Raw genomic sequence first — 23943 nt, 5'->3', positions numbered from 1 at the left:
GAGAGCCAAGAGGGGGTGGGATCTACCAGCTATAGCCTGCTAATGTGCTAATGCTAGTTTTTCCACACTTGTTATGTTAATGTTAACAAAACAGTTAGCAAATGATTCAGTGAGAAAGTGTAGCTAACTTTCACATTTCTAATGCAGACAACGACTTTCTGTGTTTTGGGGGGTGGTTTGCTAATGTTAGCTTTAGCACACATTCCGATACCAGCTTTTCCACACTTTTGAAGATGTACGTCTTCAAAATCATTATACATTTCCAATACTGAGGAAATATGTTAATAACTTCTTGTCATTTGCTAGAAGTTAGCCAGCTAATGCTAGCTTTTCCTTTACACCCTTGAAAATGGCAGGTTAAGTTTAGCCAAAATGTTACAATATTACTACGTACGAGTTCTAGCATTTTGGGGGTGGAGCTTTGACAGGACGGCCAGGTGTGACCTGCTATTGCTGGCTCTCCTGCACCTACTGACCCGTAGTTTTAGAGTAATGACTCGTAGTTTTACAGAAACTAGCAGCCTGATTCCTTTACTTTTAAACTTCAATGGGTTTAATAAAATTCTGAACCAGGTTCACACATCGTATAAACGGACGACAGAAAACTTTGTAAGTGTTTGCCCAGTTTTAAGGCTCATTTCAACTGTTCATCGGAAACACACAATGTTTTCCGTGTTATGTATTTATGTTTGTTCTGAGACGTGCTGCTCATCTTCTCTCACGAGATCTCGACCTCATAGCTATAAAGGCCTCAGTGGAAAACGCACACGTAAAATCTGAAAAACATTATTATTAACTCTGCCATGTAACTCAGAATTATTATTATTCACTGTCTTTTATATTAAAAAGCTCTATTTTTGATAGGTTTTTTCTACTGTAAGTAGAATTTAGATTTTTATACACAAATGTGTTTTTTTCCTTGTTACGTTTTAATAAGCTTAAAGAACAAGATCTTAGTAATCGATGTGTTTTATACAGAATGTAAAAAAAAAATAACTCATATGTAAAATAAACAATACTTTAAAAAGGCTTTTACATGATTTATCATTCATTTACATACTTTGGTTTATTTTCCAAAACAAGAGTAAAGCACAGTTCATTTTGAGTCGATTGTATAATTGTATTTTATATTTAGACAAAATAAATGTTACTGAAACATTTACAGGAAGCAGGACAGAATGCATCAGGCCGGTACCAATTAGACTTAGACTTCCTTTTATTGTCATTGAACAGAAAACACAGCAGGGAAACTGGCTGTGTTTCGGGTAAAGCCAAAAACACCAAGAGAACCAAAAACGACCAACAGAAGAAGGCCAGGTAAAGATATTCGGAAATAACACCAAGGAGCTAACAATACACACACATAAAATGTACCTCTTTTATTTACACTTCAGTAGGTCTCGTAAAGGTTTTATGGGTTTTTCCAACAGGTCAGTGTTTGATTTTGTTTTGACCAACACTCAGCAAACAAGTCCTTTAGCATTCAGAATGGTTTGGATGACTTGATCCAAGAGTTTCTAATAATGATAATAATAATAATAACTAGGTCTGCACGCATGATTGCGTCCCCATGCAAGTCGGGGAGTGACCTCACTTTTGATTCCGTGAAAACCTTTCCGACAACTTTTCACCTTTGATGTGTTTCGCTCATTTACTTAGGGTGCAAATCGCCAAAATTCAAAATGGCCGACTTCCTGTTGAGGCCATGGTTACAGTTGACTTTATTCGTCGTCTCGGTCTATAACATCCTCCCACCAAGTTGCACTTCCAGTTTCATGGTGAATGTTTGAAATGCTGTTTTCACAACAAGTGAGTTTAGAAGAGGAGGAAACGAGTCAGAGTTCCGGATGTCTGGTGAAAGAGACATCCAGAGAGGGACCTCAGATGTGGTGAAATGAGGGGGTTCTGGTGACGTTGCGGGCAGCAGGTCTCTGATCAGCACGGACTTTGATTTTGACCACTGGTGCATTCGTTGGAAGCACTGGCTTACCTTCAACGCCATCCTGCTGACGTGAGTGTGTTGTTGCGACGGGACCAAACTGTTGCTGAGGTGCTTCATAATCTGCGGATATTTTGAGTGGCTTTACCAGGCCTTCTTCTCTTGGTGTTTTTGGCTTTAGCTGGCCTTCTTCTCTTGGTGTTTTTGGCTTTAGCTGGCCTTCTTCTCTTGGTCCAGTTTTTGGTTCTCTTGGTGTTTTTGGCTTTACCAGGCCTTCTTCCAGTTCTTGGTCCATCTGCTTTTCCTTTAATTCTGCTGCGTTTGCAACAAGTGCAGCTCTGTTGGCCTCCTCTCTCAGACGTAGTGAAGTAGCAGTAGATGAGTGTGAACTTGCTCGGCTGCTACGACCGGACGATTTGCCAGACTTCTGTTTCACAGACACGTGTGACACACTGTCCGTGGGAGGATTTATGTCCTTTACACTCGTCATTATCAAGTCCTCACACAGTCTTATGTCCCCAACCCAAGTCTCCACTCTCTTCATGAAGTCCTGGCAGTTGGACATTTCGGGCTCAAACCAGAATGTTTGGTCGTCCTCAATTTCGTCTTCTTTCAAGTAAAGTTTCACAGACTGATTCAGTTCGACAAATTCCTCGTACAGTTTCTTGTAGCTCTTCATTTCCTTCTGCTCGACGTGTATCCAGTTGTCGTCGTCTTCCATGAGGCGTTCCACTTGGTTTGATTTGTCAGACAGCAGTCTTAATTTGGATCTTCGTACGTTGATAAACCGATGCAATTTCTCCTCAAAGCCTTTGTTTGTCGGCGAGTGCACCCTCTTGTGGTTCTCGTCGTTAACTGCGCCTTCCTCACCACTGCTTAGCAAGTCCGCCATTACCGTGGATTACAATGTTTGGATAATGGCGCAGTAATTAATCTAGGATTTAAACGAGTGGCCGATATCTCGCTTACATGGATGTGTTTATCGTCGCTATTAAAGGCATCAAAGGTCCACAGTGTCCTTCTTTTGGAAAAGAACAAAGGTCCATGAAAAACTACATTCCAGGTGTGTTTAAGGGCAAAGATTTAACTCCTTTAACGGGCGGTTTCACCCATTTTTTCCCACTTGGTCAAATGAAGAATAAACTTAAAATCACTATGATTTTAAGGCTTTATTATCTGTGAAGGAAGTGACTTTGATGTGTACTTTCCGTCAATTGTATTTATTTATTTTTTCAATTCCAACATCCTCTGCTGTTATGGGAACAAGAGATTCAGATTTATTAGTATTGTTACAGTATTATTAGTTTTAAGTGTTGTAATGTAACAAAGTACAAATATTTTACATATTTATATTTCTAGCAACTAGTACTTGTACTCCACTACATTTCCTCTAACTCTCTTCCTCGTTAGTACCAAATAAAATCGAAAGACGAAAAGTTAGTATTATGGTCTGAGCTGCTTTACACTACAGTTGTCACTCATTCACACACTGTAACGTCAGGTTAAGTGTCTTTTCTCAAGGACACATATAGACGATCAGAGCCAGGAATTGAACCCACAACCTTCCAGCTGAAAAACAACTCGCCCTACCACTGAGCCACTATGCTCACTTTAAATAAAAAAAACACATTTTTTTTTTGATATTTGAGTACAGTAAATGTCATAAACGTTAAGATGTTTACTCAAGTAATATTATAAAACAGTGACTGCAGTAGTGTAAATCATAGATACATGCCGGCGGTCTCCAGCAGGGGGAAGTAGTGCGCAGCAACGTGACTTCAAAGTCAAACGCCACAGTCAAAGAAGAAGGATTTGAACGTCACTCACTGATGGAAACGCCGCTTGTTGTGGAAGTCGCTGACATTTTAGTGAACCTTTTCGAGCGGAGCAGGTAAATACACACTCTCGTGGACTGCGGGCCTGTTTCCTCCGTGTCTGCGGCTCTTGTTCGGCACACTTGTCCGCTCAGCTCCGCTTCTATCAGCGTCACTTTTAGCTGCTTTAGTTTGGGCTAAGTTAGCTAGCAAGGCTAACCCGCTGGTGCTAACGTGCTGCCCGGTTCATGGACCTTGTGTGTGTGTGTGTGTGTGTGTGTGTGTGTAAGACTTTTTAAGACATGTGTGTGTTTACCGCCCGCAGGTCGGAACCAAGTGACCGTACACTGGAAGAACCCGGGTTTTGAGGCTCCTCCATGGCTGCGCCAACCTTACAACAGGCCAGTTTCCTACTGGTGAGTGTGACGACATGATTTTACACTTTTAAAAGTTCATTAAAGTCGACGAGGTGTTGTGAATATTCGTACTTTTATTTTATAACGGTACTAAATTGAAAACGTATGTTGACAACCAAGATGGCAGCAGCGACTCAGTGGTCAGTGAACTTGTGTTTACATACATGTAAGAGTTTTCTTTGAAATGATTGAGTTTGAATGATTTCTTTGTTGTATGGAGCAAATAAACCAGGAAATATTCACACTTTTACAAGCTGGACAGTCGGAAAAGTAGTTTATGTAATAAAAAATAAAAACCTGTCGCTGTGCCTATCTCAGCCAACATAGCGAAAGGCGGTGGGTCACACCCTGGACTGATAACCAGGAACACATAAATTCACATTCACACTTATGTTTAATTCAGAGTGTCGACTTTACCTAATCCCAATATTGCATGTTTTTGGACTGTGGTAGGAAACTGGAGAATCTGGAGAAACCCACACGCACACAGGGAGAACATAAAAAAACTCCATGCAGAAAGACCCTTGTTCCAACTGGGTCGAGAACCCGGGTCTTGTTCCTGCAAGAGCACTAACCTCTGCACTGTGTGGCCAGGGATATAATTCAATTTTAATTTAGTAATCAATCAATCAATTAAGGAATTGTTTCAGTCCTAATTTCATTAGCATCTAAACTAGGTTTGAAAATATTACTTGATGAATTGACGTTATTATTTTTCTCTGACTTTTCAGCATTTGGGAAACACTGATCAAACAAAAAATGTCAACACATTCTGACATTTTATGGACCAAACATTTACTCAACGAATTGAGAAAATTGTTGACATATTATGAAAGTAATCCTTATTTGTAGGCAGCCCTACTGTAAACCCTGTATTCTTTAGTATTAGTTCTCACGCGCTGAAATCAAGAAGTGGGACAAATTGACGACGTTGAAGCAGTAAAATTCGGCCTGTTGTATCTGTCAGAGGTCACTGTCCGTCTAAGACAGGGGTCCGGAAAATTCGAGTAAACATGCGGAGGAGGAAAATCGTAATTTTATTGCATTATCCAGGTATGTTAGTGCGACTAAGACGAGCTTGATTTTAGTCGTGTAGCAACGTGTTCACATGGCATTAAGAAAAAAAGGAACATTTCTAACATGCATGTAAACACACTGATGACTCGGTAACTGCTGTTGTGTGTGTGTGTGTGATGTTGCTCCAGGCCAACCTGAAAGCAGATGCCACCACCAAACCTCTGGTACAACGATGTCAAGACCTGGTGAAGATCATCGACGAATATCCTGCAAAGGTAGCGTTTCACCCTTTTACTTACTCTTATTAGGGCTCCCACTGGGCCTTGATGTCTGTGAAAGTTTGTGAACGTGTGAACCAGGCCTAACTCTTAGTGTGTTTTGATTTCAGGAGCTGCATGTGATTTTCCCCTGGCTGGTGGAGAGCGTGTTCGGCAGCCTGGACGGCATCATCGAAGGCTGGAACCTGCGTCTGCTGCACTCGCGCAGCAATGTGTACAATTTGGTTTTGGAGTTTCTGAACCCCAGGTAGTGAGGCCTGTCAGAAATAAATGGTGTCATTTTTGTGTTTTGAGTGTTTTTAAGAGCCGTCTGCATTTCTTTGTTTCAGTGGGCCGATGATGAAGCTGGTGTATAAACTTCAAGCTGAAGAGTACAAATATGAAATACCTGTCAATTATCTCCCGGTAAGAATTCTCTCATTATACTGCTTCACATAGGTAGTGGGACCTGCAAATAAATCTCGTAAAAACATACCCGCAAAAAATATAGTAAAAACAGACCTGCAAAAAAATTGTGAAAACAGACCCGCAAAAAAAATATCGTAAAATCACACCTGCAAAAAAGATCTTGTAAAAACCAGTGTTGTTTTTGGCAGAAATTCTAGATTTAGTCTTAGTTTTAGTCTTTTGGACTAAAATGCTTATTAGTTAGAGTCAAATTTTAGTCATTTGTATATGTGGTAGTTTCAGTCCAGTTCTAGTCGACGAAAACTCAAAAAGGTTTTTGTCAGTTTTTTAGCTTCCTGGGGCCATGGAACCGGCCGCCGGCTGCCCCCCTCACCGGGGGTTGTCTCTGTCCCTGGTGCGACTGTCGATCTGAGCGATCTGTCCTCAGTGTTACCAGGGCGAGGAGCGGCCCACATAAATCAGGCGCCAGGGGTCGGCGGCAATGTCACAACCCACCTGACCCGCTTTGACAGGGATCAAGGAATTTTTCGGTTTTAATTGACAGACTACGTGCACAACAAGCAGAAATGTCACGTATTTTGAGCATCTGACAAACCACCCACTAACATTTACGTCCGCTTTCGTCTCGTCAACCAAAACATCAAACATCCATGTTCATCTCGTCACCACCTCGTTATCATCATGAAAAAAAGGGGCGTCAATGAAATAATTTTGTCATCGTTGACGAAAACAACACTGGTAAAAAAAAAAAAAAAGTCGGTTAAAAAAGACCTGCTAAAAATCTCTTGTTTAAACTCACTTTCACACTCAGGGTGACATCAGAGCGATTCCGCTTACGTTTTGTCTTTTTTTTTAATCCACACGGAACCAATTCTTGAAGACATGAAGAAAGTCGGCTTAACTGTACGATATCTTAATGTTCACATCTCTGTATCTCACTGTCAGACTGACTGTTTCACTCTCCCACACTAAAGTCCACAGAGAAAATGTATGTTTTTACCTCAGTGACACAAAGTGACCACACGAGGCAGCAGTAGACCAGCAGCTCCCCTGTAACTGTGAGCTCTGGTGTGGGAGAGTGAGTGGTTTATATTATAAATATTATTTAGATATTGTAGACTTAAGCAGGTGTAGATTTTGAGACTTTCAAACAGCTGTCATGTGATGAAGAATTGTGATTTAACTTTGCGTTTATTTTTATCCTAAGGTTTCTAAATGTCTCCAGTGTGCTATAGAAGTAAACTTGACCTAGTCTAACTCTAGAGTTCTGGTCCCTGTCTGTCTCGCAGGGTCCAGTGAAGGCCTGTATCCAGGAGGGAGTCCTGCCCGACTGTCCACTCTTCCACAACAAGCTGCAGTTCCCTCTGTCTGGACTGCTGACTCTGAACCTGGCTCTCAGTATCCTTCACCACAGAAGTCTCAGCTTGTTGTTTTAGTGCAGGAGTGAGCACTCCGACTTCCACTTCTTCTCTTTGTTTCCTTCATGTTTTCTTTGTCTTGATGTCGCACAAACACTCGCAACGATCGATAAATAATATGGGTCTAACCAAAGAGAACTTTACTTTAAGTGCAGGATTTATTCACAACATAGAGAAATGTATTGGATGTGGGCGGAGCATCTCCGCCGTTATCCAGCTGTAAACTGTTCTTATTCCTTAATGTTCTTCAGATCCTTTTGAATTCTTCATGTTTAATTTTGCCTACTGTCTCGTCATGCCAAAGGTGAGTGTGACTGTTGTTTAAGAGATGAGATGAGACTGTGTCCTTGTTGGCCATTTACTTGCCAGAGTTCTGACTACAGATGGAACGAAACTGTAACCAACCAGGAAACGATTGACATGTGCAGTGTCCACATCTCGGGCCTTTAACTGACTCGATGTCACGGCACATTTTCAGTGTGAACCGTCAGACGGATACGTGGTTAAAAGTCAGACATACAGACGCGGGCTCTGTTTTTCAGAACTACCCTCCAGGTCAACATGGCAGCTCCACAGATAGCGCCTACTTTGTCCTGGTGGACACTTACCTGAAGTACTTCCTGCCCAGTGAAGGGAGTGTTCCTCCTTCTCCTTTCTCCGACTCCAGGGGCTCCGTCACCGCACCTTCCCCAAGGTACCACATTCACACCCGAGGAAGGTTTTCAAGCTGAGGTTTAAACAAAACCTCCTGGTGGAGAAAATCCCCCAGATTAATGGTTATACCCTCTCCTCCTGCTCCTCCTCCCACTTTAAATCCTCCACCAGGTCTTCAAGTGTTTCTTTTGCTGGTTATGGCGTTCACAGCCCGAGTCTCCTGAAACATCACATATTCCACCAGCCTTCAGTGAATGCAGACCCGTCTGCTCAGGAGATCTGGAGGTCTGAGACACTGTTACAGGTGAGGCACAGAGTCACATATACAGTAGTTTATAGTCGTCATCGTTTGGTCCAGAAAATGTCAGAAAATGACGATCAGTGTTTGTCAAACCCGGAGACAATGACGTTCTCAAATGTCTTGTTTTTGTCCACAAACCGAAATGAATGAGTTTACATGATTTTTTTGTTTTATAAAATAAATAAAATATAAGTAAATAAGTTAAATATAAATAAATAAATAAATATAAATTTAAGAAGCTGAAATATTCAGAAATCTTGTTTTAATCGTGAAAAAAGCCTCAAACCAATTATCAAAATAGTTGACGATTATCTGTTTAAATTATGATTATTTTCATTTTCTCCACTAATTGAGTGATCATTTTGGTGAGGAAATGCTAAGGCTAATTACAATTGATAAACCCTTTAACACCTAAGCCTCAGTATGTCTGTCTGGACTTTATTGCTTATTTTAACCATAAAATAATCCTGTGAGTCAGAGCTTTTTGCCTGTTTTTCCAGAATAACTTTCAATATCTGGCAGTTATTAACAATGTACTACATGTTCAAATAGTGTATTAACTATTTAAGATGAAGAAAAACTAAAAGTTTATTTTGAAAAAAAAAAAGACTGTAGTTGTACACAAACACCAGATTTTGTGTGTTAAATTTGAACTTTTAACAGTAGAACACGTTTAAAATGTTTAAAATAACATTTGTTTGAGTCTTTGTCTCAATGTCCAAAAACCACCCAAAAAAATTTTTTCTCTCACTGGGCACTTCCTGTTTCCTGGCGAAGGGTCGAAATTTGCTGTGGCCGTGCCGTTTTGCATCCGCTAAACCTTTCCACAACATATTGGCGTGTATTTTATGTTGGTACGACAAACCGCGCTCGGACGAGTTCGCACAATTATCTAGGTTGCAAATTGCCAAAAATGGACGGCAAAATCCAAAAAAACGAACAAAGAATCACATTGGGGCCATGCCGGCCATTTTGGATTTGGAGTTTTGCAAATTTCGTAACTGAACAAACTCGTCTGAGGGCGTTTGTCGTAGCACTACGGAAAAAAAACACTTCAAATTATACGAGACCTGTCCAAGTTCAAAAGTTATTGAAGTGTTTTGCAGATTCAAAAGGGCGTGGCAACGGCAGCCATCGGAATTGTGGCTGCCGTCTTGTTCAGAATTTCCTCAGTGACACAAACTGACCACACGAGGCAGCGGTAGACAGAGTTTGGTGCAGGAGCGTGAGCAGGTCTACAAACGAACGTTTCACTCCCTTTTCTCTCGCAGATGTTTGTGGAGGTCTGGCTCCATCACTACTCTCTGGAGATGTACCAGAAGCTGCAGTCTCCTCAGGTGAAGGTAAGAAAACCTTCACCCTCCTCCCCCCAATGCACCTCACCTCTCCTCCCCCTCGCCCTTGCCTCCCTCCCTGCACTGCAGCGTCGCCTGGCTGACCACAACCCTCCGTTACATCTCCGTCCACCACATGGAAGTAGAGTTTTCAAACATATGGTAGCCGCTGTGGCCAGTGAACACCCTGAGGGGATTATGTCCCTCTTTTAAATCAGGGGTCTCAAACTGGCGGCCCAGGGGCCACATGTGGCCCTCCAGTCGATTTCATGAGGCCCTCCACAATATCAAGTTGTAACGAGTCATTTCTATATGTTTTTATTTTGGAATTAATAGATTAATTTTGCATCATAAATATGTTTTTTTTATTTATTAAAACAAGCACTTTGAAACTTTGGTGCTTTTTCACGAGTATGGAAACAGCCGAGACAATTGGATCTCAGGATCGTTTGTGTTTTTCTGTTTTCACTGTTTATCCGTGGCTTTGCACTCATTTTTGAGGACATTAACGTGCATAAAAACTCTTGAAACTTAGCATGGAGGTCAGGTAATGCGATATTGGCATAGTTCCCGGACCTGTGCATTGCTCAAGGGCTCTATAGCGCCCCCTAAGGTGAAAACAGGCAAAATTTCACGGAATTCCTCGAAAACTTGGTGGGAAGATGTTATCGACGGTAACCATGGCCTCAACTCAACAGGAAGTCAGCCATTTTGAATTTTGGTGTCCATTTTGGCGATTTGCACCCGACGTAAATGAGCGAGACACATCAGAGGCGCAAAGGTATTGCAGATTCAAAAGTCAGGTTAGGGAACTGCTGCACTCCCCGACCTGCAGGTGGGACGCTTGCGTGGGGACATTATGGCCCTATCATGACTGCATGCTGTCCCTGTTTTGGTTTTATTTTCTCCAAACGGAAATCCGTCAAAGTTCGTGGATCGCCTGTGTTCTCAGTGTTGCCCACTGTTGCTCTCTGTCACCGCCTTTGCACGCTGCACGTTTGTGTCACGTGTTTGCTGTTGTGTTCAGTGTGTGGCTGCATGTGAGACGCCGACGGAACGTCGCATCGCGGTGAAGGTTTTATCGGAAACTCTGCAGCGTTCACAGCAATCAGGTCACATACACGTATTACTTTTTTAGAAAAATTTATAGAATTTATAGAATGTTTCCCCTTGTGCGTTTTGAATCAAAAGATCGTTTTCATTGACACAAACCGGCATAAATACACCTTTTGTGCGTTATGACCATGCCAAGCCTGTAGGTGGCAGTGTGATGGGAGGCTTGAGTTTTCCCAAATCTCCATCTCAGGCATAGTTTTTTGAAGAGTTTGTTTTCAGGGACCTAAAACCTGCATTTTTGGCGCTTTTCCATGATACTGTTCCAGCACGACTCAACTGAACTAGGTTTAGTATCGTTTTTCATTGCTATAGTACCTCCTCAATGTGGCTACATGAAACTGCAGGTGACGTGGTTTTATATGCGACACAAACACACAAACTAGTCCCGTTAAAGCAGTTGTTTCCGCCGTAACTGAATCATTAGAATCAGTTCATTTAAATATGAAAACGGAAACTTCTTTTTCATTTGTTAAAACCAAACGTCTTCTGTTACTGCGTCAGGAAAAAATCTGCGTCGTGAACACATGCATGTTGTCAAATGTTCCCTCATCATTTAACCAGTGTGTTGTTGTTTTTGTGTTCATCCTGTTTTGAAGTGGACCTGAACTGAAAGATTTGGAACAGAATTTTAGAATCAGTCAAATTGACAGAAATTTTAATTGAGTGCCATTTTCTCCACTTTAAATCTTCTCTTTACTATTTTTTGCAGTCATGATAATTAAAAAAAAAAAAACCCAAATCTTACAGTTTTGAGTTCACTGTGTTGATGTTTAACAGCAGGGATGGGAATAATTAAAGGGACAGTGTGGGATTTTTGAAGTGGGGTCACATGATTTACATCATTGAGTCTCTTTCACACAAAAAATCACTTTATATCCAGTTAAACATAGGGTTAAATCTTGGGTTAAAATCACTTTAAAACCACTCAAAACCTGGGTTTAACCAAGGATTAAAATCAGTTTAAATCAAACCTGGATTTAAAATTCATTTAAACCCAGGGTTAAACCGAGGGTTCAAAACAAGAGACGACAACCTCACATCAAAAGTCCGGAACTGTCCCTTTTTAAACATTAAGTTGTGTCAGCATGAAGAAGTAATTTTGTCACAGTCCGATCTGTACTGGAAACTCCATATTTTTTCTCTTCTTACTGCACACGCTGAAGTGCCGCTACTTACAGTTGTAAAATGAGAGAGGACCTTAAAAGAGGACGCAACGTGTGTTATTTTTTTTTTATTCTATAACCACAAGGACTGTAAACCAGTTAAGTGTTATGGCAAATGGTTTATACAGGAAGTAGTAAAAAGAAGCTGACTGATGTCTTATTTTGAAGGCCAAAGTGAAAGGACATGGTTGTGTGTAAAGTTTTTGTTGACTAAAAAGCACGATAGCGATAACAATGTGTATTTATTTTAAAGGAATATCTACTTAAAAATAGGGCTGGGCGATATGGCCAAAAAATAAAATCCCCGATTTTTTTATATCAGATCCGATTTTCGATTTTAATCTATTAAATACTAAATAATAAATAATTATTCTATTTATTATTATAATTATGCAAATGATGACATTCTTCACACGCACACAAGCACCCGCGCGCCCACACACACACACACACACAAACACACAAACGTGTGTCTCGTGACTTGTAAAGCAGTTGTTTTCAGTGTCAGTTAATTCAAAATATTTGTTCAGTACGTCCTCCATAACCGGAGAACAGACTCGATTTTCATTTTTTTTGACATCGTCCAAACAAATAAATCCGATTTCGATTTAAAATCGATTCATCGCCCAGCCCTACTTAAAAGTGAATATAACTTATTTTATGTAAAGTAAGTAACGGCCAGAAATGATTATTTTGACAGGAAGTAGTCGCACTTTGCACGTACGTGGAACAAATCGGTACAGATCGGGTGTCCCCACAGTTACTTCCTGTTTTACTTTGATCAAAGCTGCAGTTTTACACTTTATTTGAAATGATTCCCGTCCCTGTGATCATGTGATCTGTGTCTGTCAAGTTCAAAACACCTTTTGTTCCACTTTGTTATTTATTTAATTTTGTCTCCTCTTCTGTTTTTCTGCACTTTTTTCCTCCCTGAATGGGTTTTTTTTTTTGCCTATTGTATTGTTTTCTCTCGCTTTTTTCAAATCTGGTTTGCACTCTCCTTTCCTTCACTGCCACCTTTTCTCACGTATATGTATATTTGTATATATCTTCCTCCTCACTTTTATTGTCACTTCTTCCCTTTCCTGCCTTTTCCGCTGCTCCTCTTCCTCCACTTCCTGTTGTTGTCCTTCCTCCTCATCTACCCCTGGTGGTTACGGGTGAACAGCTGGCGCTGCTGCAGTACCGCCTCAGTATGTCCAGCATGCCGTGCCAACCCCACGCCCCACCAGGCTCTGGGAGCCTCCACACCTACCAAGTACTTTTACCTTTTCATTCACCCCCGCCCCTCTGGGGCCTCCTGGAGGTAAACCTCAGTCAGTGCAGGTCACAGTCAAGGCTACTTCTCTTTGGCAGACTCTCCCTGGTGAGACGTCGTTCCTCCAAATCACCAGCCTGATGCTCATAGAGAGCAGTTTAAAGGGGTAGTTACAGGTTTTCTTTTTCAAACTGTGGTTGTATGACACCCAGGCTCACGCCCCACTCCCATGGTTCTCAAACTGTGGTACGTGTGCCACCTCTTGTGGTACTTGGAGGGAAATTAGAAATACTGTTGTACTGTATACACCAGGGTGTGTGATCAGAGGGGAGTTAACCCTTAAGAGTTCCTTTTTAAAAAAACTCCCTAATTTGTTCCTAGCGGCAGTAAATGCCACCTTCCCAAAAACTGCTGTAGAAACATTATAAATTAATATTTTTTTCCACTTTAAATGAGTCAATCTTTTAAAGCTACTTCAGAAAAAAACTGAAATATACATATCACATTTGAAAAATGTTTTTTAAAATTTTAACCCTTTTAAGGAATTTTGAGTGCGTAGACAATGAAACGAAAGATAATGATTCAGCTCTCGCTCCGTCTTCATCTAATTTCACTACATCAGTGTCTGAAGTAAATCAGTTTAAGTCTACGATGACAGACTTTTCCAACAGGAAACGGGAACGTTTGTAAACCACTCACTCTCCCATACCAAACCCATAAAATAAATCTGAACAAAGGTTTTCAAACCCTGCAGTGACAAAATAATACATTTGAACTCAGTGATGGAGGCAGCAGTGTGCTGTGATGTTAAAGCACTTGTTTTCTCCATGGGGTTTGGTGTGGGGACAGTGAGTGATTTTCCTGTTGGGAAAGTCTGTCTAACACTGAGTGGTAAAGTGGTAAATGTAGATTTAAGCAGACACCTCCATAAAAACCTGAACTACGCCTTTAATGCCTCATTATTTAGCATGAGTTATCCTGTTTTGGCAAATCCTAAGAACCTACGATACGCATGATTTTTTATTTTGCCGACACTGAGTGTGGTTGGTGGATTGTGACGTTCGACTCGTTGTCACCCAGTCAAACAAAAATGATTAAAGTAAATAAATAGTTTTTCTATTTTTTGGGTCCATTCTAAAATCACTGTTGTTGATCTTTTCATACAAAAACCTTCATGAAATGACACATGATTAATATACTAAATAGAATAGAATAAATGTCACCAGAGAAGTATCCTTGACAGGAAAGCTTGATATTAATTTTGCTTCAGGTGTGGTTTTCTTTTTGATTGTTTTTATTGCATGTGTTTTACACTGGTGTGCTTTCTTTTTTGTGTGTTTGATAAATGTTTCTGTCTGTCGAGCAAAACACACGCTTTAATCCCAGTGTTTGTTTATCTTATCATTAAGTCATGAAATCAGTTCTCTTGTTTAAAGAGTTGTGAAGAAACATTGTCTCATGTTGACACGGCAGCTTTGCTATGAGCAGTTGATCGAGTGTAGAGGTCCCATCATTGATGTTGTGTCACATAAACAACATACTGTGTGTGTGTGTGGGGGCTAAATCTCTTTCTTTGCTCCTCTTTGACAGTTAAGTGAATATTTTTTTGATTTGTGGACAAAACGAGAAGTTTTTCAGGAAACAGACCTGTGTGTGTCTCTGTGTGTCTTTGTTTGTGTGTGTTTCTCTGTGTCTTTGTGTGTCTCTAATCTACAGAATTTACAGTAAAGATAAACAAAATATTAAATCCATAAAAACAGCTCATCAGATAACTAAATACATAGATTAAAGTATTTAAATGGATCATATCTCTGAAAACTAAACATGTGCAGTTTAGGGATGAACAATTGTGTCCAAATATCATTTGATCATTTATTAAAATATCTTATTCTACAGACTCAGGAAACAGATCTGCAATCGCAAATCCTGTCAAAATGAACTGCAGTGAGATATTTATTGAAATGGTTTGTCTTTGTGGGACTTCTGCTCTCAATCACGCACACACACACACACGCACACACACACACACACACACACACACACACATACACACACACACACAGAGAGAGTGCTGCAGCCTTTGGCCGTTTTGTCTGCGCCGCTTTTGCTTCAGGGAAACTTTCCTGAGTGGCTGCTTTGGTTCCAGCAGCTGAGATGGATGCGACTGGGGGAGGATGTGAGGGGTTTGTGGTGGTGTTGTTTCTGGAGCTCCTTGTTGACTCGATTCTTTTCCAGGAACCCTTCACCCCGACAGAGGAGCACGTGCTGGTGGTGCGTCTCCTGGTCAAACACCTGCACGCCTTCTCCAGCAGCCTGAAGCCCGAGCGGCTGCCGTCCTCCTCGCCCTCGGCGCACTCACACGCCCACACCAGCCCGCTGGATGAGTTCAAGAGGTCCGTCCCAGCACGTTTGTAGACATGCGGCCTCGGTTCGGTTTGTGTCCGTGGTGATGGTGATGTAACACGTCTGATGTCTCCTCCTTCCTGCAGGGTGGTGGTGCAGCGTTTCGTTCAGCAGAAGCTGTACCTGTTTCTGCAGCACTGCTTCGGTCACTGGCCTCTGGACGCCTCCTTCAGAGCGGTACGTCTCACACACACGCACACACCCCGCAACTAAAATGTTACCGTTACAGCAAGTCAAGCAAAGACGTGAGGCGACGCACAACACTCTCTCTGCTGTGGAAACATCTGCAGAGAAGAAACTGTCGTCTTGTTTCCGGTTTCTTCTCTTCGGGCCGTATGCATTTGTCGTGTTGCCTCTGTACACCACCGCAGTGAAGAGGGGTGTCACGATTCTCCAAATCATCATTTTGATTTGATTCTAGATCTCTTTTTTTTCCTCATTAACTCAGAATGAGCTATAAAAAGTTTGAGAACCACTGATGTAACATATATAATGTGTGAAGAGGAGAAACTTTTCCACTGCACAGTCCCCGCACACCTCCACTACATGGTTTGGTGTGGTTTTCCATGACTATAGAACCTCCTCAACTTGGGCAGAGTCATCATGACTTTGTTTTCTTTGATTAAAAAGATTTGTTCACAGAATGGTTCAGTATTTCCTCCGTGAGCATCTGACACCGTCACTGAACTGAAATACCAGTGAATGTGGTCACGATCGCCGGCTTTCAGCAGTGCTGGCTCTAAATACACCAGACTCTTGTTCAATATGGACATTTTACACGTTTGCTTTGCAGATGAATGCATGTTTTCAGGATTTTTAAGTCTTTTTAACTTCATTTTACAGTTGGACATTTTTGGCTTTGATTCTTGTCTGACGTCGCGCTCATGACTCTCTCTGACTTATCAGAGGACGGCAGTCTGTTGACATCACATTTTAGTATCGGCTCAGCTGAACCTCGTCAGAGCAGGAACTGAAAAAAAACGGTACCAGGTTCTATCACGGATGGAAAAGCAAAAAAACATGGTTTAGGTTCTTGCACTTGAGTCATGTGATCAATCTCTAGACAAAAACAAAGAGTTCTTCCATCATTAAAACCTCTGTGTTCAGGTATTGGAGACGTGGCTGAGCTACATCCAACCTTGGAGATACACCGGAGAGAAGACCAATCCTCAGCCCGACCAGAACAGGACTGTACCCGACAAATGGTGAGGACTGGGACATGATGAGTTTGTGTCAGGTCACATGCTGCAGTCAGGGCTAGCACTGTTGCCTTACAGCAAAAATGAGTAGGTTAACCGGGTTTAGAGTTTGCATGTTCTTGTCTGCTGGTCCAGACAAGAACATGTCCAGTTCCCTGTGATGCTCATATGGAAGATAAAGTGGTTAAAAATGAATGAATGAATTGGAATAGAATAAATTCCTGTCTTTAAACGGAGGTTTGAAGGAATAAAAGAATCACTGTTGTGTGTTGCAGGGAGTCGTTTGTTCAGGAGAACCTGCTCATGTACACCAAGCTCTTCCAGGTGTTTCTGAACAGAGCGGTGAGGACGGATCTGGTCAACGCCAAAAACGCTCTGATGGTCTTCAGAGTGTCCAAAATCTTCGCCCAGCCAAACCTCGCAGAGATGATTCTCAATGGTGAGTCGAGTGGCAAGAAAATGAATATTATTAAACTCGGACTGCACTCAGTCATGATGGGGCCCTCGCGTCCCCACACAAGTGTCCCCCATATAAGTTGGGGAGTGTAGCAGTTCCCTGATCTCACTTTTGAACCCGCAAACCGTGCAACAACTTTTCACCTTTGACGTGTCTAGCTCATTTATGTAGGGTCCAAATTCCCGACTTCCCAATGAGTTGAGGCCATGGTTACGGTCAACTTTTTTTGTTAGTCTTGGTCTATAACGTCTTCTCACAAAGTTTTGAGAAATTCGGTGGAACTCAATGTATGCTGAAGTTATAGGGCACGAATGGTCGAAATTTGCCAGGGTTGCCGTGGCCACGCCATTTTTGATTCCTCAAAACCTTTCGACAACTTTTCATCCTTGATGTGTCAAGTACAAATTGGCGCCTTTTTGTTTTTTTTACGTCAAAACGTGCTCGGCGAGTTAGATCATTTACGTAGCGTGCAAATTGCCAAAATTCTAAATGGCCGAGTTGAGACCATGGTTAAGGTGGACTTTTTTGTTTGTCTTGGTCTATAACATCTTCCCACCAAGTTTCGGGAAAATTCGGTGGAACTCAATTTTGCCTCTGTTTTCACCTTAGGGGGCGCTATAGAGCCCTTGAGCAACGCACGGGTCCGGGAACTATGCTAATATCGCATTTTCACCAGACATGACCTCCATGCCAAGTTTGAAGAGTTAACGCTAACCCCCTCAAAAATGACAGTAAAACCACGGATCTAATAATAATCTGAAGGATAAATTCATGCCAGGAGCCGTTATAATCATGTTTCAATGCTTATCATTGAAACAGCTTTTAAAACCAGGAAAGATCATCACAGAAACCTTTCCACAATTTGGTATCCAAATCAATAAGTCAAAGACCTACAGTCCCGTCTTGTTTCTGGAATGTTTTATTTGTAAAAACATGTTTTCGTTTGTCTCTCTCCAGGCGAGCAATTGTTCCTGGAGCCTGAGCACGTCCTCCACGACCGCCACTCCCGCGGCTACCTGTCCCCGAGCCAAGGAGGCAGTTACCTGTCGTCGCGACACAAGGCGGTGACGGACAGCGGGTTCAGGGTGAAGAGCCACGTCTATGCTCTGGAAGGCCAGGACTGCCAGTACAAACAGATGTTTGGCACCGAGCTCAGAGGAGCGGTAGGTTAACCTTCACGTTTACAGCTGTAACGTTTACAGATCTTAAATCAGGAACGTCATAGTTTTGGCAATGAAGAATCACCGAGAGGGAACTGTGGTTTGTAATCTGGAAGGATTAATGCCGTCGTAGGTCATTGGGGAAGGCGGGGCAAGGAGTTGTCCATCACCAAAGAACTTCAAATATGTGATTGAGAACTTTAACTGTGGAGGGCAGTGTGCCGGAAAGCACTGGAAGAAGAAGACGATGAAGGAAAGTGTGTTTGAAGCTTTAAGGTTTCACTGTTGGTGTCCGTGTTGCAGGTGATGAAGATGATCCAGATGATCGCGCAGTGCAGACAGACGGCAAAGAGGATATCGGACCACTCCAGCGAGATGGCAGTCAACTCGTCCTTCCTGTCCTGGTTCGGACTCGGCTCCTCTGACTTTAACAACACCTTCTCCGGGGCGGAGCCAGAGGAGAGTGGCGAATGTCTGAAGAAGACCCACGAGTTGCTGGACAGAACTCTGGAGAACCTGTGTTTCGTCTTCAAGGTCAGAACACTTTGACTCTTTAGTTTACACTGTAAAGTGTGACATCTCATATATAACATATTTCATGTTTTTTTTTTATCGTAAAACAAACAAATGCGTTTTAAAAATACTATTTAAAAGGTTAAAGTTTTTTAATCAATATATCATGTGTTTAATAGCAGTTTAAGGGAGGGGACTTTTTTGTCCTTTTTCTTCTTTTATTGGAAGTTTTAATCACTAATGTTAACTTTTTAAAAAGTCCAGGTTTCCCCTTAGAAACAACTGAGCAGAAGCTAAGGGGCGACCTATATTTTAATGGAAGTTAAGTTAAGTGATGCTTCGTCCTTATGGTCGAACAAAAAACACTTAAAACAATCAAATCAATTGTTTAATCTTAAGTTTATTATTGTGTTTAATTGGTTTAAGGGAGGGGACATTTTTGGACTTATGGTTATTTGTCAAAAACCTGCTGTAAGAGACAATTTCATGGGCCATGTAACAGAGAAACCAAACTATTGACCACTGATCATGTGTTTTGCAGCTGAACCAGGGTCAGGTGACTCAGCTCATATCAAACCTAGGCTCCTCCCAGGACGACGGAAACTGCCGGCAGCTGCCGGACTGCATCCAGGGGGAGAACGGCCTGATCCTGACGGAGCTGGGCCGGAGGCAGGTCAGTCCTTCACGTCTCCCTTTATAGTCAGAGCTGTTCCCTTTCAAACCTGACATTGTGTGTGTGTGTGTGTGTGTGTGTGTGTGTGTGTGTGTCAGATCATAAATGGACTGCGCAGGTTTGACATCCAGTACCAGGGTGACCCCGAGCTCCAGCCCATCAGGAGCTACGAGAACGCTCAGCTGGTCCGGTTCCTCTACAGGATCTCCTCTGTGGTCAACGACAAGGTGAAACTCACCACCATTCTTTTGTAGTCCACTGTAAACTGAGAAGTCACAGAGAGCAAATGTGACCTCTGACCTCCAATAACAGGGTCTACGGAACGGTAGCGTGGTTCCTTCCAGGACGTTAATGAAATGTTTAAATCCAGGGTTTTTCCACCACTGATTGAGGTCACATGACTGATGAATGAGGTCACATGACTGATGAATGTGATCGTCTGCGTCCTTGTGATTGTCTGCGTCCTTATGACGCCTGTGGAGACGTCCTGTGCCGTGAGCCAACGTGAAGTCGGGCTATAAACATAACACTGTTTTTTTCCTCTGGAGGGGGCGTGGTTAAATCCTTGATTTCACCTTTGATTCCAAAGGTCGAGATCGTGACGTCATTCCGATCGTTTATCGACTGATATCGCTAACAGTGACTAACTCAGCGTTCTATTCATCCTTTTTCTTCCCGCAGTTCGGAGGTTACATGAACGCTCTCTGCTCGCGGCCGGACTTCCTGGGTCGCCTGGGTCGCCACTACCTCACCGACGCCGCATCCACCACGAAGCTGAGGCACAGCCCGACGGCGTGGCGCTCTGCAGGGCGGAGCCACCGGCCGACGCCAAGGCTGAGCCTGCGCCCGCTCGCCAGCTACAGGACCATCGTGGCGCTGGTGCTCGTGTACGTGCTGGGAGCGCTGCTGTCACAGGGGCCCGTGTCCAGCACGCTGCTCATCGTCGCCGCCTCCTTTCTTTACGGACTCTTCGTGATGCTGTTCGGGGAAAAACTGAAGACGCACTAACCGAGCCGATGCCGCTCCAGCTTCAAGTGTTTGCCCGAGACGTGTGTGGAAAGCGTTGAGTGCTGGCTGTCGGTGTCTTTTTTTACACATTTATACACATCTTTTTTTGTTTGTTTTTTGCTCTTTTATCATAAAAACGTCCGTGCAGCTCTGGTGATCACAGGCGTATGTTACTCTCTTTACAGGCTCCTCCCTCTGAACCACTCACATGATCTTTAGCCGTTTTTTGTTACAGTCGTCTCAGATCCATCAGGTCGCGCTGACACTAGCTCCTCCTCTAAAACGAGCGTTTCTCAATCTTAGTTTGTCAGTTTCCTCGCTCAGACGCGGCTGATTCAAATAAATGGGTGGTTTTCAGGCGTCTGCAGTGGTGTTTGCTGATGAGCTGAGCATTAGAATCAGGTGTCGGAGCGAGGAAACGTCCCCAGGACCAGGTTTGAGAATCCCTGCTCTGACAGGTACTCGCAGCATTCTGTTTAAACCAGTGGACTCTACCTTAGTGAAATAGATTTCCGTTAAAACCGCATCGACTCTGAACGCTGTAGCACACATGCTAGGCCTGACTGTTACGCTGAGCATGCACATACGGGCTTAGTTTACGCTTTATTTGGATTTGAAAGTTTATGTTACACTGTATACCATCACAGAGGCAGAATGAAGAAAGTCGGTATGATTAAGGAAAGAAGATATAAGTTATTGTGGAGTGAAAAGACGCATGACGGCGAATCCCAGAGCGAGAGAGGCGGAGCTATGATGTCTTGATGTAGCGTATTTGTCCCCTATGTGAAAACGCCAGCGCGGGGTTGTAAGATTCTTCAAAAAAAGAAGCATTTCAAGGCCGATAGGATATAAAAGAAACTTTTGTGAGTTCACCTGGACGTCTGATATTTTAAAAATTAGCCCATCTCGGGATATCGGACACTCTGCGTGGTATTTTACACAACAAAACGGCGTAACATTAACATTTTTCTTGCGGTTTAGTCGTTTATCAAAGCTTAAATAGTCATGTTTCATTAAAGTGGATGTGTGCGTGCAGCTGCCGGGAGGAACAGCCAGTAGGAGGCGCCCTCACTGTCTCTCTCAGATCTCTTAGTTTACATAACGATAACGATTTTTGTTTTGACCGTAACCACACACGGGTGTCGCCTACCCCAGCTTTAATCTGCCAAATACTACAACCAGTTATTATGAAAAAAAAAAGAAAGGATTTTACCAGGAACAAATTAAAAGTGCTTTTACTTAACCAGTAAATCTGTGGAGTGTTGATCATTTATTGATGCCTCTAAAGACACAGATCAGAGAGAACAGTATTGAAGTGGATTGGATGTGGATTAAAGATGAATGATTATCTTTTTAAAGATGTGCAGGAATCATCATCGTTTTCGCTCCGTCTTTGCTTCACTGTTTAAACGTGTGTTGTAGTTTGTTTTGTATAAACTGACCTTGTATATAATCTCAGTCTTAACATGACAAACAAGTTGATGGTGATCAAACTGTTGTTTTGGTTTTTTCCCTTCTTGATCATAACGATCAATAAACTGTTTGCACTTGTTTTGTTTATTTGGAGTTTGAACTCTCTCCTTGAAATCCCTCCTCGTTAATTATTTACAGACGCTGTTTAATAATTGCAAAGTTATGAAAAATCTACAAAATGCAGGGCTCACTATACATACTATAAATGAGTATGTATTTATGGTGTTATTGCTATTTAGGTCAAGGTCGCACAAGGTAAAGAGTAATTAAAACCAATACCTTTAGGTTCTTTACTAAAGTTTGGAAAAAAGAATGCACAACTCAAGTCATAATTAATTAATGAGGTCTAGGTCATAACGGTGAGATATTAGGTCTTAATGAGATACTAATGGCGCATTTCCACCCGCTCTACTCGCCTCGTCTCGGCGAAACTGCGGTGACTTCGTTTTACACTGCATTCCAAATAATTATGCAAGTTGTATTTAAGTGTCATAAAGATTAAATTTTTTGTTTTTCAATTAAACTCATGGATGGTGTTGTGTCTCAGGGCTCTTTGGATCACTGAACTCAATCTCAAGACACCTGTGATAATCAGTTTGCCAGGTGAGCCCAATTAAAGGAAAACTACTAAAGAAGGACGTTCCACATTATTAAGCAGACTGCCATTTTCAAGCAATATGGGAAAGAACAGGGATCTCTCTGGGCATGAAATGAGAGAAACTCATGGTGGGGCCCCCATCCTCCCCTGACCTCAACCCTATTGAGAACGTTTGGAGCATCCTCAAGCAAAAGATCTATGAGGGTGGGAGGCAGTTCACATCCAAACAGCAGCTCTGGGAGGCTACACTGACATTCTGCAAAGAAATTCAAGCAGAAACTCTCCAAAAACTCATAAGTTCAATGGATGCATGAATTGTGAAGCTGCTATCAAGTAATGGTTCCTATGTTAAAATGTAACTTGACCTGTTAAGATGTTTTTGATTTAAATACAAATGACCATTTTCAGTTCTTTACAACCTATAAAATGTTTTGAAACTCTGTTGTACATAATAATTTGGAACAGTGTATTTTAAGTTTTTTTACAGCGGCAGCGGTCTGTATTGCTGCTCATGATCGCCGGCACTGTCCCTAAATACACCACTCACTCCACTTTAAAAGACTCCTGTTAAATATAGAGGTTTCCCTGGAACTTTTTAGAGATTAACCCACATTTTTAGTATTGTTAAGTAGTTTTAAGTGATCTACAGCTCGGCGCTGAACGTCTCTTCCTGTAACGAGACTCTGGCCAGTTAGCGGCCGGCAGTCTGACCAATGATCGCATAGTATCGACTACTAGCACGCTTGGAACCTCGCTGGAGCAGGTACTAAAAATAGTACCTGGTACCAGGTACTAGGCTAGTGGAAACGCTACTGTGCCGTGGCGTGGCAAGGCGAGCCGAGTAGAGCTGGTGGAAATGCGCCATAAGTCTTAATAGTGAGATATTAAGTCATAATAAGATACTAAGTCTTAATAATGAGATACTGAGTCATAATATAATATACAAAGTCTTAATAATGAGATACTGAGTCATAATATAAGATAGTAACTCTTAATAATGAGATACTAAGTCATAATAGCGAGATATTAGGTCTTAATAATAAGATACTAAGTCTTAATAATGAGATACTGAGTCATAATATAAGATACTAAGTCTTAATAATGAGATACTGAGTCATAATATAAGACAGTAACTCTTAATATTGAGAGATTTAGTCTTAATAATGATATACTTACTCATAATAGTGAGAAAGACTTTTTGCATGTTTGAGGATCAAACATACACAAAAAAGTATATATTACATAATAGAATTAATATTACATGAACATAAACACACGAACAAACACATGCGTCTATCGTATGTAAGTTTTTATATTAAATATTTCCACATTTCTCGATTTTA

The 23943-nt window shown here is 41.9% G+C and overlaps 1 protein-coding gene across 3 annotated transcripts; it reads left to right on the top strand.

Moving 5' to 3' along the window:
• The first annotated feature begins 3756 nt into the window (after window positions 1–3756).
• On the top strand, window positions 3757–22089 carry smpd4 (sphingomyelin phosphodiesterase 4). 3 transcript variants are annotated; one of them, XM_044024272.1, is made up of 20 exons: window positions 3757–3830; window positions 4079–4169; window positions 5375–5461; window positions 5575–5711; window positions 5794–5869; window positions 7162–7270; window positions 7542–7594; window positions 7833–7984; window positions 8116–8248; window positions 9517–9588; window positions 13027–13116; window positions 15352–15509; window positions 15606–15696; window positions 16627–16724; window positions 16994–17157; window positions 18133–18338; window positions 18639–18869; window positions 19390–19521; window positions 19620–19748; window positions 20203–22089. In XM_044024272.1, exons 2-20 carry the CDS (start codon window positions 4131–4133, stop codon window positions 20527–20529), a joined length of 2484 nt encoding a protein of 827 aa, XP_043880207.1. In that variant the 5' UTR covers window positions 3757–3830; window positions 4079–4130; the 3' UTR covers window positions 20530–22089. The 3 variants fall into 3 exon arrangements, with proteins under 3 accessions (XP_043880207.1, XP_043880206.1, XP_043880208.1); XM_044024271.1 differs by having other exon boundaries at window positions 13027–13164; XM_044024273.1 differs by lacking the exon at window positions 13027–13116.
• The last annotated feature ends 1854 nt before the right edge of the window (window positions 22090–23943 follow it).

Source organism: Solea senegalensis, linkage group LG4 (genome assembly GCF_019176455.1).
Source record: "Solea senegalensis isolate Sse05_10M linkage group LG4, IFAPA_SoseM_1, whole genome shotgun sequence".
Lineage (NCBI taxonomy): Eukaryota > Metazoa > Chordata > Actinopteri > Pleuronectiformes > Soleidae > Solea > Solea senegalensis.
This window is presented reverse-complemented; position numbering and strand designations above follow the sequence as displayed.